This window comes from Myxine glutinosa, chromosome 4 (assembly GCF_964187855.1).
Source record: "Myxine glutinosa chromosome 4, kmMyxGlut1.1, whole genome shotgun sequence".
Lineage (NCBI taxonomy): Eukaryota > Metazoa > Chordata > Myxini > Myxiniformes > Myxinidae > Myxine > Myxine glutinosa.
Genome location: NC_136264.1, coordinates 1534542 through 1549556, shown reverse-complemented (window position 1 = coordinate 1549556; position 15015 = coordinate 1534542). Strand labels below are relative to the sequence as shown.

The 15015-nt window shown below is 44.1% G+C and overlaps 1 protein-coding gene across 3 annotated transcripts in view; it reads right to left on the bottom strand.

Moving 5' to 3' along the window:
* Positions 1-15015, bottom strand: part of UGGT1 (UDP-glucose glycoprotein glucosyltransferase 1) — a 214204-nt gene that overhangs the window by 170911 nt on the left and 28278 nt on the right. For all 3 annotated transcript variants that reach the window (XR_013623012.1, XM_078775372.1, XM_078775373.1), the window contains exons 6-13: positions 11635-11809; positions 11398-11494; positions 10762-10840; positions 10315-10415; positions 10123-10222; positions 8844-8904; positions 8212-8303; positions 2956-3106 (exon numbers count right to left, since the gene is read on the bottom strand). Coding sequence is in view for 2 of the 3 variants with exons in the window: in XM_078775372.1 (XP_078631498.1) it covers positions 2956-3106; positions 8212-8303; positions 8844-8904; positions 10123-10222; positions 10315-10415; positions 10762-10840; positions 11398-11494; positions 11635-11809 (856 nt within the window). In the remaining variant the exon portion in view is untranslated. The remainder of the gene's footprint in view (positions 1-2955; positions 3107-8211; positions 8304-8843; positions 8905-10122; positions 10223-10314; positions 10416-10761; positions 10841-11397; positions 11495-11634; positions 11810-15015) is intronic.

Here is a 15015-nt window from a genome sequence, read left to right as displayed (position 1 = left end):
GCTCCCAGACCATGTTAGTGATGACATCATACATTTATATTCTCTAATATAATTGTTGCGTAGATCACGCTCAATAAATTTCAAACTGATCAGACTGTGTTATCCATGTCAAATTATGACGTCATAATTAAGACACCAATGACGTCATCGTTAACAACACTTATTCCCCATGCGGAGTTCGTTACAATGAGCCACGTTTCAATTTTTTCCAGGGAGCGGTTTTGAAGATAGAGGTGCAACGTTTTTCGGTTTTTCCGAGATTGCGCCTGTAACACGTGACCGATGACGTCATAATTATCATTAAAATATTCTACATGAGGAGGCGCTCCTATGGTGAAAATTTCGTGTCAACCAGACCAAGAATTGCAGAAAAAAAAAATTCACGCTGATCGGATAAAGCGTTGTACTTGTCGAATTACGACGTCATAATTAAGGTACCGGTGACATCATCATTAACATATCTATTCCTCATGGGGAGCACTTGACAACGTACCATGTTTTCCCATGGAGCGGTTTTGGAGATATAGAGGTGTAACGTTTTTCGATTTTTCCAAGATAGCGCCCGTACCACGTGACCTATGACGTCATAATTATTATTAAAAGTTCTACAAGAGGAAGCGCTCCGATGATGAAAGGTTCTTGTCCATCAGACTAACAGTTGCAGAGAAAAAAAAAATTCATACTGATCAGATCAAGCGTTATACTTGTCGAATTATGATGTCGTAATGAAGGCACCAATGACATCATCATTAACATCTCTTATTCTCCATGGGGAGTACTTGACAATGAGACTTGTTTCAATTTTTTCCTTTGAGTGGTTTCAGAGATATAGAGTTGTAACGTTTTTCCAAGATGGCGTCCATACCACGTGACCTATGACGTTGCAATTATGAATAAAAACATTCTACAGGTGGAGGTGCTCCTATGGTAAAATTTCGTGTCAATCAGATGAATGTTCGCCGAGAAAAATGAATTTTAAAAATGTAGGCATGCACGTCCGTCACATGTACGCACCCGAATGCCTAAACATGCTTTTCGCTTTGCGAGCGGAGGGTAACAAATGGTGGAGCAGAGAGGAACCGTCAGATGAGGATTCACTAGTTCGGCAAAGATAATAATAATAATAATAATTCATTTATTTTGTATAGCGCTTTTCCAGAAGCCCAAAGGCGCTTTGACAGAGTGGAAAACATAATGCATAACAATACATGAAAACAACAATTGCAAAAAGACAAGAATCAATAGGGAAATATTTAAAGCAAAAGGAGGGAGAAGGAAAAGTGATAGTCAGGGGTTAAATGCTGTGGGTTGAATGTTGAATGCAGTGTTGAACAGGTGGGTCTTTAGTGATGTTTTGAATGTGGTGAGTGAGGAGTCTCTGATGGTGTGAGGTAGTGAGTTCCAGAGGGTGGGAGCAGCGATGGAGAAGGCCCTGTCCCCCCAGGATCTGAATTTGGTCCGGATGGAGGGGGTCAGGAGGTTGGTACCAGCAGAGCGGAGGTTGCGGGTGGGAGTGTGTCTGGAGAGGAGGTCAGCCAGGTAGGATGGGGCCAGGTTATGGAGGGCTTTGTATGTCAAGAGGAGGATTTTGTACTGGATTCTCTGGGGGATGGGGAGCCAGTGAAGCTTGTAAAGGACGGGGGTGATGTGGTCACGGGTCCGGGAATGGGTGAGTAGACGGGCAGCGAAGTTCTGAATGTATTGGAGTTTATTGGTGATTTTTGAGGGTGAACCATAGAGGAGGCTATTGCAGTAGTCCAGACGGGAGGTGATGAAGGCGTGGATGAGGGTTTCTGCAGCCGTGGAGGAGAGGGATGAGCGGAGACGGGCAATGTTTTTCAGGTGAAAGAAGGCTGACTTTGTGATCTGTTTAGTGTATTTGTCGAAGGAAAGGGTTTGGTCAAAGATGACGCCAAGATTCTGGATGTGAGGGGAGGTGGATACTGAACAGACAGACGTAATAAGTAGGTTCGTAAAAACACGCGGACGCGGTTTGTACGGTTTAGATGATCGGTTTAGATGACGCGGTTTAGATGTTATTTACCGAGCGGTGGTATTGCCGCGACCGAACAGTTATTCCCCGACTAGACCCCGATTCCACCCAGACGTTGACCAAATCGCGCTATGCCAAATCAATGATGGAAAGGACGCGACGACTGGGAAAGAGGAAACGACGCAAGGGGTACAGTTCTCAAGACCTCCGGAGGAGGGTATAATTACAGTAGTGGAGAAAAGGGGGTAGATTACACGGCAGAGTGAGGTAAAAGACACAGAAGAGATGGGCACTTAAATACAATCTTATCTATTCCCGGACAGACCACAGACAAACGGAACAAAACGGAACAAAAGAGGAAGACAAATGATGAATTGCGAAAGATGATGGGAATATTGCCTGTGATTGATGCTGTGAAGAGGAACAGGTTGAGATGGTTTGGTCATGTATTGAGGAAGGATGAAAGTGACTGGTTGAGAAGAGTGATGGAAGTTAATGTAGAAGGAAGTAGAGGACGGGGAAGACCGAGAAAGACTTGGCTAAAGATGGTGGAAGAAGAAATGCGGGCAAGGGGGTTAACAAGGAGAGATGCAGAAAATAGGGCAAAATGGAGAAGATTGTCATGGGGACCGCAAGGCTAACCCCCGCTCTAGCAGGGAACATGGCCTTAAAATGCATGTTGTTGTTGTTGTTGTTGTAAAAACACGACAGTGGAACAGAGGGGAGAAGTACACAACGTGTGAGCAGACAGGAAAAGCAGGAGCTGAGACCAGCCAAGGAACGAGGTGGAGGCAGTGAGCCTTTACCACAATGTCAGCGTATCTGTCGTCCACGGCAATGACGATATCTAGGAATTAAAAAACGATATCGATATCCGGCTCTCATGAACAATTTTGACCTCGGCAAACTGACAAGTGATAGGAAGCATTCCATAAAAATAACATCGTGCTCGGCATACTAACCAGGATGGCATCTTGGCGAATGTCGAGTGCATGGCTTCCCTCTGGAGGGTTCACTCCCAACCCCAGGAGATCTGCGAGAAGATGTCCCCTTAGACCAAGCGTTTGCAGTCCCTCCAGCACACGGCCATCTTCTCGAACTATCTCCAGCACTCTGGATCATGATACAAGCACACGCCGTTTTGCCGAATCACCGGAGAGTGGCAAGGTGTCTACAGCACTAAACAAACCGATAGTGCGTTATATTACCAAGCAAACAGTTATATATTATCCTAAGGTGCACACGCTCTTGTGGAAACAACACTGTTGCACAGCAACTCAATTTTGTTCACAATATGAATTAAACGAATTTTTTTGGCTTAAATTCTTTTGAAAAAAATTAGCCCAGAACATTTTTCCTTCACAAGATTGAGGTTCATGGAAGAACCAGGTGCAAGAGGGTATGACCTCATAGTAGGGCAGCGGGGCAACTCTTGGACACAATAAGCAAGGAAATGAAAGAATAAAAGAAAAGAGGAGGGGGGCAGGATAAGGAGAAGAAGGAAGAGGAAGAGGAAACACTGCAAACTGCAAGTACGAGGTCTGGGTTAGGGAGGGTTAACAACTGCGGATAAAGATAGAGGGTGACGTGATATGGCACCTGCTTGAAGCTCTAACGGTGGGATAGAATAGCATGTGAAAGGAAGTTCCACACTGCAGAAACGAGGAACAAAAGAGTTGGTATGCAGTAAATTTGCATTTTTGAAAGTTTAACCAAGAGGGGGTTACTGGAAGAAGTCGTACTTGTGGAGTTGTTGGGGAGGATCGGAGGGTTAAGAGAGCAGAGGGAGATAGGCCAGAGTAGAGGGAGTACAAAATAGAGGCCAGCGACCTGTGCGTTGTGAGAGCAACAGACCTTGGGCTCCGGCCTCATCCTGGGTCTAGCTCCTTCTAGCCTCTCAGCCAGGTTAAAGCTCAACAATGTCGAGGGCTTTCAATGCCACGTAATCCAGGCAAGACTGACGCGATGCTGGGGTTCCAGGCCATGTGAAAGAGCAGTGACCATGTAGCAAAGTTGAGCTCTGGACAAAGGCCTTTTTGGCTTTGAATAGCTCTCACGTTTTCAAAAAAAAACACCTGTAATGACAGAGGGTACCCAGTATGCAATAGTCTTTGGAGGTCAGCTTTGCTACATGGTCATTTAGTCGGCCAGGAGTGGGCGATGCTGATGGTGAGGGCGACAGGTTCAAATGAATGAACATCTTCCAATGGCTGACCGTGGAAATGGGCAGGTGGGTTAGTTTGATAATGCGAGTGATATTTGTCAAGATTAAAGCATATGTTATATTTATCAAACCAGTACAGAGTGACATGGCTGCTGTCTGTCTATCAGTGGTATGGATTATTGTATGACACAATGTGGAGTCCTTCGCAAAAAGATAGAGGGTTTTACTGAGCATCAAAAAGATCAGTTATGTAGACAAGAAACAAGACTGGGCTCAAGGCATTGCCTTGCGACACTCCAACCTCCACTGTGAGAGGAGAGGGTTCACTTCATAACGTGTTGACTGTACGAATGGAGGAAGATATAAATCTTTGGATGAAGGCGACCTTGTATGCAATATGCCGAGAGCTTGACAAGCAAAGCAGGATACCAGACTGTGTAGAATGCCTGAGATGTGTCCATGGAGATGGGGCTAATCTCTTGTTTGAGATTTAGGGCCTCCCCCCATTGCCAAGAGAGGTACAGCAGCATGCCCAAAGTTGATTCATCGAGATAGAATGCAAAACTAATGGTCAATTATCAGGTTGTTTGAAACAGGAACAATTTGACATCAGCTGCAATGACGGATTCCATGCCTTGCATCACAATCACAGCATCAGCGGCACAGCCGCACCTCCAGAAAATGATGCAGCCAAACTGCCACAGGCTGCATTCGAACCACCACCACCACGCAGCGTACCAATGGCAGCATGTCAAGTGCCATATATAAAGAGAGTCTGGCCATCTTTTGCTCTCTGTGATTGACTGATTGCAGTCACATGGTTTCAAGGCGCCATATTGCTCCCACATTTGAATAGCTCTGACTGTGCGGAAGAAATACAAAGAAGGCTGACTCACCCATTGCTCAGACATCGGAATTAAACTTTTCTCCGCTGGAGGGGCACTACTTTAGAGAGGTCAAAGGTCAGCTGAAAGAGAAGAACTTATCAGTGAAACTAGTTGAGCAAGCTGATGACCTCACTCGCGATGTTCCTAGTCCATCCTGCCATGATACGAAGGATAAACTGCTCCGAAAATTCGACACCGTGAGGTTACAAATCTTAGCGTGGAAGCAACAAGACATTAAACACTGCGAATACATGACTCGAAATCTGGAGACAAACTCGGCAATAAGAGCGCGGCCATGCATGTCGTCGTGAAAAAAACTCAAACAAGTACAGGTACATTCAAAGTACACCACCCCCATGCCAAATAAATAAATATCCTCCAGCACGGCAAATAAATACCGCCGTGCAGCTCATAGAGACTGTATTTGGTGGGAGAGGTGTACAATAATTGATTGATTAATTGCATAATTAAAATCAATAAATAATGATCATAAAATATTTTCTTAATAATTTGGTTCATAGAATACCTAAACCACTAGTGTTTTATACGAAGCTGTAACTTTTTGAAAAATAATTAAATAAGTCATTAATTGAAAAAATGAAAGAATTAATTGATTAATCAATAAATCCAAAATATCCTTTAGAGCCACATCACTTGGTCACTACCGTGTCAAAATATCAGCTTCCTAGCTCGAAAGGTGCCTGAGATATTGCCCAGATGAGAAAGAAAATAAATAAGTGATTAATAACGAAAATAAATAAAATAATAATCGTAAAATAATTAAATTATTCATCAATTGGCTAATAGAATACCGAAACCACCACCGTTTCATCCCACTCTGTTGCTTTTTAAAAACAATCAAGTCATGAATCTAATAGTTAAATAATTAATCGAATAATTGATGAATCAATAAATCCAAAATATCCTTTAAAACCACATCACTTGGTCACTATCGTGTCCAAATATCAACTTCCTAGCTCAAAAGGTGCCCGATATATTGCTTAGATGAGAAAGGAAATAAATAAGTACTTAATTAATATAATAATAAAAAAATAACCAACTTTAGAGGCCATTTTTCCCCGCAAAGCGGGGGTTGGCCTTTTTCGGGAACCGTGGTTGTCGTTGTTTTTCGGTCCCCTTTTTGAAGCGATGTTTTACGGCCGGATGCCCTTCCTGACGCCAACCCTTTTTGCCGCCTTTAACGACAAACAGGGAATCACCAGTGAACTGGTACTCAATTAGCCGACCTCGGAAGGATGACAGGCTGAGTCAACCTCCCTGGCGTTAATTCAGCGATCGACCGGGATTCGAACCCAGGATCCTAGGATCCTAAGCCGGCACCCTAGCCGCTAGCCCAACACCAGACTTAATTAATCGATAGTAATTAAATAACTGATCAATTAATTGATTAATCAAAAAACAAAAAATAACGTTTTTGCCAAAGCACGTGCTCACTATTGTGCCAAAATTTCAGCTTCCTCGCTCAAAGGATGGCTGAGATATCGCCCAGACAAACACACAACCGGAGTGAAGACTGAGTACTCCATTTCAATGCGCGTCATTACCGGGCTCCTTTCGGTGCCCGGCAATGGCGTCATGCAGCGCCTGAAGGTGGCATTGGAAAGGAGCGGCGTACAATCATCTGTTTCTACTGCTGAGTTTTCGACGGTGTTCATGTCGCGTGCAAGGATTCCGGACCAACATTCTATAACCATTGTAAGCGCTTGAACGCTAGATATCCATCCATAACATCATTGGTCATATGGGCTGACAGGATGGCCTAGAGTAGACAAGGGGTACACACACTCACCTCCGAGCTGTCTAACCTGGATTTGAATCCCGACCCAGCTAGAAACTGTCATTCCGGTGATTCACAGGAGGGGCGATTCATCAATGGGTGTGCCGTCCCTTGGACGGACTTCAAATGGGCGTGCCGTCTTTCAGCATTCCTTAGTGGACGCTAACAATCCCATGGTGTCCTTCGCGAAGAGTAGGCGAGCTATCGCTAGCACAATTACCAAATTCCTGCCGAATGAGTCGAACGTCAGGCCTGGCCAGCCGGTTCGTGAAGACCTGGGCCAAGTTTCCCCCAGCTGACCCGACATGAAAGTGGGATAATAGTGGCTAGAGAAGAAGCATCATCAGCCGTATCTGATCAGTCATCATCATGTGACACCGTTCACTCCATTTACCATACCCACAAACGTGGACAACGAATGATCTCGGTTTGGAAATTCCGCTTTTCATTCTCAGTATTTTGTCGCAAGTGTCCTGTATTTTCATTCGTTCATACTCTTGATTTCAATCGCGGTCTTTATTTGTTCCAATATAATTCTGTCATTTTCTTGATTCTGTCTTGTACAAATTCCCCGAATGCGCTCAACACAAAGATGTTGCTCACTATTTTCTGATCCTTGCCTCCAAGCAAACACAACTTGATTGCCAGTAGAAAAGCACATTTTCCTCTCTCTCATATTCTGTCCAAGCTGGATGTTCGATGTGCTCAATTATGGCCGTAATACCCTGAATGTAGCCAGGGTCGAAAGCCAGCCGGGGTGTACTGAATTCAATCGATGAATACAGGAAAAGTACTGAAAAGATAAACTTTGGATGTGATTCAAAGCGTAGAAAATGTCTCTATTCATGATATCACCAAATTGCATACACCTGGAGCGATAAACATATAAGTATGATTATGCTCATCGGCTCCATCTCTCTCGTACTGCAGAATAAATGGGTCCTGGCTCGCTGAGGAGCAACATGGTGCCTGTTGTTCAGTTGGCCAGACTCTCTTTATATACGGCACTGAGCATGCTAAATGGTGGGTCCTGTGATGGCCGGCGCCATGCCGGACACCTTGCACTCAGTGCGGGATTGCAAGGGGCGGTTCTCTGCCGAAACACAACATCCAAATTCACCCCTCTCATTACCTTGCCTGGATACCGTGACCTGTTCCCAGAGACGATGTGGATGAAATACACTTCCGTATGTTACCTATACAGCCCGCGGACCACACAAAATTAACGTACTAGCTCATACGTACCCCTTCCTACATACGAATACCATTGTGCATTTAATAAACTGCTGCTGTACACCAAGCTTTTGTTGTGTGCAGAAAGGCTCTGGGAACGGCAGCTTAGTTACTGCATCTTAATGAATCGACTCACGTGAATGGATCATGAAGGTCAAGGTCAACATTGAGTCCATTGATGAACAACGCGGATTCGCCTGGGTGAATGCCATGACTCCCAGAGAAATACTATTTGGCAAAAGAGGATACATCCATCAAAAGGTGTGCTCATGAAATCCAAATAATAACACTTCCAGCAAAATTGGAATTTTATCATTGGAAAAGGCAATCCAACACCAAAACACGGTAACCATTCAACACTCGCTTATGAATGAATGAATGAATGATCGTTTTAAGGCCATTTTCCCCGCTAGAGCGGGGGTTAGCCTTGCGGGCCCCATGACAATCATGGTTCCCTGTTTGAGGCAATGTTTTTATGGCCGGATGCCCTTCCTGACGCCAACCCTTGGTCATGCTCTTACGATGCGCAGGGATACGGTGTACCTATTCTAAACCGGGGTACACACCGTCATCATTCATCCCAGCAAGCTGGTACTCAATTTGCCGACCTCGGAAGGATGACAGGCTGAGTCAACCCCACTGGCGTTAATTCAGCGATCGACCGGGATTCGAACCCGGGATCCTAGGATCCCAAGCCGGCACCCTAACCACTAAGCCAACACCAGGCTCATATGTTAACAATACTCGCTTATATGTTAACATATTTACCTTCTGATTCTCTTCGATCTCGTTCCTCATGTCACTGCTCACTTTGGTCCGCGTGAGTGTCCTTTGGAAATAGGACATTGCAAGCATTAAGGTCTGCAGATCATAAAAACAAATGCACATGACAACGGAGGCTTGTCCAGATATGACACGGGTCATTCCACAAAATAAAGGATTTGGCAGTAATGGAAATATTAAATGACCACAGTATAAAACGAGTTATTCCTTCTAGAATAATCGATTCATTGATCGAAATCCAATATGACATTTTGTAAATCAGGCAATTCCATCCTGATATATTGCCGACTGAAAATTAAAACGCTGCTGTGTGGAGATCTAGAGCTGTTTGTAAAAGTTTTCAATAACGACGTCTGCCAAGATATTTGATTCCTTTCCCCACCGGAATCCTGGACCCGTAGCCGTGGCCCCATGTCAAGATCCAATATAGGTATGCATCGGTTGATGGCAAAGTTTAGTCTCAATTACCAAGAAGTCATGGTCAGGGCCTGTACGCGACACTTCAATAAAACAAGCCAGCCGTTTTTACAAATAAGTAACCGTTTTGTATCCCACCGATAGAGTAGGCCTGAATCAAAATCTCAGTCCTGAAATGGATTCGGACCTGAATCAAAATCGAATCAGATTGTTCTTGTTGCCTAACCAACTCATCCACAGTTTTGTAATAAGTTCTCCACAACTTTTTGAAATATCGTGTTTAGCTCCATCACTCAATAGTGAAGAATCGCTTAAAAATTGAAAAATTCTCTTATCTGTATTGACATCGTCACCAAAATCGAATCAATTCGTTCTTGTCACAAACTAAACTTGTCCACAAAGTTTCGTCCGAATCCGCACATAACGTTGAGATACAGTGCTATATATCGTGTTTGGCCCCATCACTCAATGGTGAATAATCACTTTAAAAATTCTCTGATCCGGATTAAGATCCGGATATTCACCAAAATGCAAGAAATTCATCTTTGTCACACACCTAACTAATCCAACAAATTTCAGCTGAACCCATCCACAAGTTTTTGAGATATCATGCTCACAGACAGACCGACAGACGGACAGGGGTGAAAACATCCAGTTTACAACAATGTAAAAAGGGCCTTGCCATTAAAAAGGCCAATATAGTCATTGTGACAGAACCATAGTAAATTCCCTCCACCAAACAAAGGACCAAAAACACAAGCCACCTGTTAACAATACACACAATGGAACAATATGGACAGCCAAGCTCGATATAATGAACCAATGAGGAACTAGTTGAAAACATCACCTTGCTTTGTTGGGAAAGTTTTGACTTAGATCTCTCAAGACCCGAAGGCCTTCACCTTTCGGGGCAGACATTACACGGGCAGCCGTTTGGAAGCTGAGATCTAGAGGGTTGGGACGACAACAACTCGAATAACCAAATTTGATGATGTAGTCACATGTTATGCATTTCTTAAGTCACATTCTTTCCACAAACCTTGAAGCTGCCAGACTTTAAGAGGAGCCATCTCATTGGTGCTCTCCACAAGGTGTGTCCTCAGTTCCTGAAGGTTATCTTTCACTTCTGGGTGAATCTGCCTGATGTGCGTGGAAGGTATAGACAATGGCAACGGGGTCATAAGAAGAGCAAAGGAACAAAACACGAAAACTCGGTTCGTATGTTTCTGGTCCTTAACAATTGGGGACACAATTGGGGACATTCATTCGACTCCTCAATCGCTCAGTCAATTTTTTTAAATCTATGTTCCTTCCTTTACACATGAAATGGCTGACATCTTGTGAATTACCCATCTGTACTCATCCAATGCCCATCAACATTCATGTAACATCCATGCCTGCAGCACAATGTTATATCTTTTTGGGGAATCCACAGTTTATTTTCCAGCGAATAATCTTGTCCGATATAAATCATCACGATGCTTACTTGAGTTTGCCAAACAAAAATCCCTGAATATCATCCACCACGTCCTGTACCTCCAGCACCGATGCATTCACATTGCCATCTGCAAACAACAGCAATCAAAGTCATCGCCGATGTATCAATCCGTCTACCAGATCTATTAAATGCACATGCGATTGGGCTCAAATTGTGGATTTGCTCTGATTTTTGCATCACTTCCGATGTGCAGCTGCGCTGCCGATTCAGTTCCTCCAGAGATTAGGGAAGGAATTTGCAATTTGGCCAGGATACCAGCACACAATGGCCTACTGTTTTTAAAGGCACCATGAGAGCATTTTGCTTGCTTGCCAGAAAATGCTAGCCGATGGAACGGTCAGCTTAATGTCCATCTGAAGGAGTGTATATCAGAAACCCAATGCGCGCAAAAATCAGACCCAGACACGAGCGTGTGCTTCCTGTGAAGCACCAAAAGGAAATCAGACCCAGACACGAATGTGTGCTTCCTGTGAGCTATGCAGTCGGCCCGACATCCAATTGTTTCTCAATGTCAATCCCATTATAGGCCGGGACAGCACAGACTGGCAGACCCAATATTGTTGTGTTGATGTCAGCATTTTGTAAGGAAGAAAAATAAAATGTGTTCGGCAGAGTTGAATGCACCTTTGACTTGAGTGTCGTCCTTTGCTTTGTACTCCGTGCTCTTGATAGCAAGCTCGACTCCATAACCTGAAAGTCGAACCTTCATGTCACTCGGCTTCTAAAAGGGAAAACAAAGGACACAACGTTAATCAACCATTTCCTGTACATGGCCTGGACATATCTCAACTCTCTGTTATGAAGACTCATGTAAAGTGAAACGGCTTCAAAGATAAATATCCTCAGAAATGTAAACCAAACCTCAACGTAATGTCGGAGGACATAGACCAGATCTCCAGCTTGTGCCAGCTTGGCAAGCAGATGATGGAAAGAAGAAAAAGCTGCCGTACCAATCTGAGCATAGAGCAAGATCACAACGGGAGGGTCTCCTGCTCCTGGAAACTTGTGGTCCCCCTTGAAAAGCATTGGGCGTGGCCTGATAAAGAGGGGTAGCAGATCAGCTGACTATCAATTTGACCGAGCAGACGGATGGCTGTGGCGACTGCCGGGGTTGTTAACACTGGACAACAACAAATTTGGTGCTGTGGTAAAAGTATTTGTCTTAGACTAATTTGAGTATGCTGATTTCGGATCTGAAATCAGAATTAACACAACACGTACGAATTTTTAGTTGCAGAAAAAATTGGAAATACAATGTAGCATATTTTAAGACTGTGTATAATTCAATATCATTATAATATTACAATATTATATTTTAATAATATTAAATTCCAGTTACAGTGCTTCAACTAAGTACTTAGTTAAGGGGATGAATACTTATGTCAATGTGATATTTCAGTTTTTTATTTTTAATAAATTTGCAAAACTTTCTAAAATCCTGTTTTCTCTGTGTTATTATGGGGTATTGAGTGTAGATTGATGAGGGAAAAAATGAATTTAAAAGATTTCAGAATAAGGCTGCAACATAACAGCTGCACAGCTGTAAGGACGAAGGAAGAAGTTGTTTCTTGGGTTTGTTGATCTGGAGAAAGCATTCGATAGGGTTCCATGCAAAGTATTGACATGGGCATTGAGGAAGTTAGGAGTGGAGGAATGGTTGATCAGAGTTGTGATGGCAATGTACAAAAGAGCACGCACAGCTGTAAGGACGAAGGACGGGAACAGTGGTGAGTTTGAGGTGAAGGTGGGAGTGCATCAGGGGTCGGTACTAAGTCCACTACTATTTGTAGCTGTGATGGAGGTGCTGGCTCGAACGTAAAGGAGGGTTTACCGTAGGAGTTGTTGTATGCAGATGATCTGGTGTTGATTGTGGAAAGTATGGATGGACTGAAGGAAAAGATGAACAAGTGGAAGGAATGTATGGAGACAAAAGGTCTGAAGGTGAATATCGGAAAGACGAAGGTGATGGCAAGTGGGAAAGCATGTGGTGAGGTGGAAAGAACTGGGAAGTGGCCGTGTGCTGTGTGCAGGAAGGGTGTCAGAGTGAACTCCATTCAATGTACAATGTGCGCTGAGTGGGTTCATCAAAAATGTAGTGGTCCAAGAGGGTCATTCACCAGTGTGGCAGCTACATTCAAATGTAAGGTGTGCACAGAGGAAGCTGCAGATGGAGGAAATGTTGAGTTGGATCTTGGAGACGGCGTGAAGCTGGAAGGTGTGAAAACATTTTGCTACCTCGGAGACGTGCTGAATGGAGAAGGTGGATCAGACTCGGCAACGGTTGCTCGAGTGAGATGTGCATGGAAGAAGTTTCGGGAACTGAGTGGCATGCTGATGAGGAGGGGGGTGTCGTTGAAGCTGAAGGGAAAGGTGTATGCTGCATGTGTGAGAAGTGTTTTGATTTATGGGAGCGAGACATGGGTAACGAACGTAGAGCAGCAACGAAGGCTGGAAATGGTGGAAATGCGAATGGTTCGGTGGATGTGCGGAGTATCGTTCTGAGAGAGAGGAAGATAAATGATGAATTGCGAAAGATGATGGGAATAGAGCCTGTGATTGATGCTGTGAAGAGAAACAGGTTGAGATGGTTTGGTCATGTGTTGAGGAAGGATGAAAGTGACTGGTTGAGAAGAGTGATGGAAATGAATGCAGAAGGAAGTAGAGGACGGGGAAGACCGAGAAAGACTTGGCTAAAGATGGTGGAAGAAGAAATGCGGGCAAGGGGGTTAAAAAAGAGAGATGCAGAAAATAGGGCAAGATGGAGAAGATCGTCATGGGGACCGCAAGGCTAACCCCCGCTCTAGCAGGGAAAATGGCCTTAAAATGCATGTTGTTGTGTTGTTGTTGCTGCAACATAACAAATGTGAAAAAAAGTGAAGGGGTCTGAATACTTTCTGAATGCACTGTATATTTTATAGTTTATGCAATGTATTTATATTGATCAATATGCTTCAGTTTATGGTCAACAGTTACTGTACATTCATTATACGATGTGTTTATATTGTGTAATTGTGCAATGTGATTGATTTTTTAAATAAACAATGCCTGAAAAATGTCATTTCTCTGTAACTAAAAATCCTGACGTGCTGAGTCAATTATGACATCAGATTTGGAATCGCAATGCTCAAATTAATAAAGGACACCTACATTTTACCCCAGCAGCATCCGGTTGACCAAATAAAAAATAGTTGCTAAGTCCAGCAAAGAACTAGCAGTCTGCGTTGGCAGCACAAGAGAATAAAAACACAAAAATAATATCGTTAAAGTGATCTCTTCCTGCCTAGTGTGGAGTTCCCCAAGGTAGTGTTCTGGGCCCTGTGCTTTTTCTGGTCTTCATTAACGATCTCTCTGACTCTCTGGAAAATCCTCTCTGTCTCTTTGCTGATGAGTGATGACTCTACTCTCTGCCGCTCCATATCTTATCCCTCAGATCGGCAGGCAGCAGCCTCTTCACTCTCTGCAGACCTGGACAAAATCACAGACTGGTCAAACAAGTGGAACATGTTTTCCAGTCCTGACAAATCTCACACTCTTACGATGCATCTTCGTAAAGTCCGACTGGACAACCCTCCCGTCCACTTTCTCAACAATCCTCTCCAAGAAGTTCTGTCGCTCAAGCTTTTGGGTCTCACTATCTGCCATGATCTTTTTTGGGAAAACCACATTTCCAAGCTGGCCTCCAAAGCCAGTAACCGACTGGGCATCCTCCGTCGTGCGAAGTCCCTCCTTTGCAACTCTGAGCTTCTCTCCACATACAAAGCTTTCATCTGCAGCTTAATGGAGTCCTGCTCTCCCCCCTGGGCTGGTGCACCTGCCTCACACCTAGCTCGTCTTCACGCTGTAGAAACCAAAGCTTTCAGAATCATTGGAATCTCCCGTGATGAAGCTGATTCTGAGGGTCTGTCTCTCACTCACCGCAGGCAGGTTGGCGGTATTTCTGTCGTCTGCTAACTCCTCCCCGGCCTTGCACCCCCTACTCTCTCTGGGCTCTCTCCCCCAAATATTCCTGCAGGACGCACAAGATCTGCCAGCAACCCTCTTCTGGTGAAACTGCCAAAATCAAGACTCTTTGCTCACCTTCACTCCTTCATTTCTCTTTTCTCCCGCCTTTGGAACAAACTCCCTCACTCTCTTCAATCCCACTCCTCCCTCTCGGTCTTTAAAACAGCTGTTCACCACCATCTCTTATCTTCCCCCATCCAAAACCTTGATCTTTTCAACCCCCCATTAATCCACACCAAA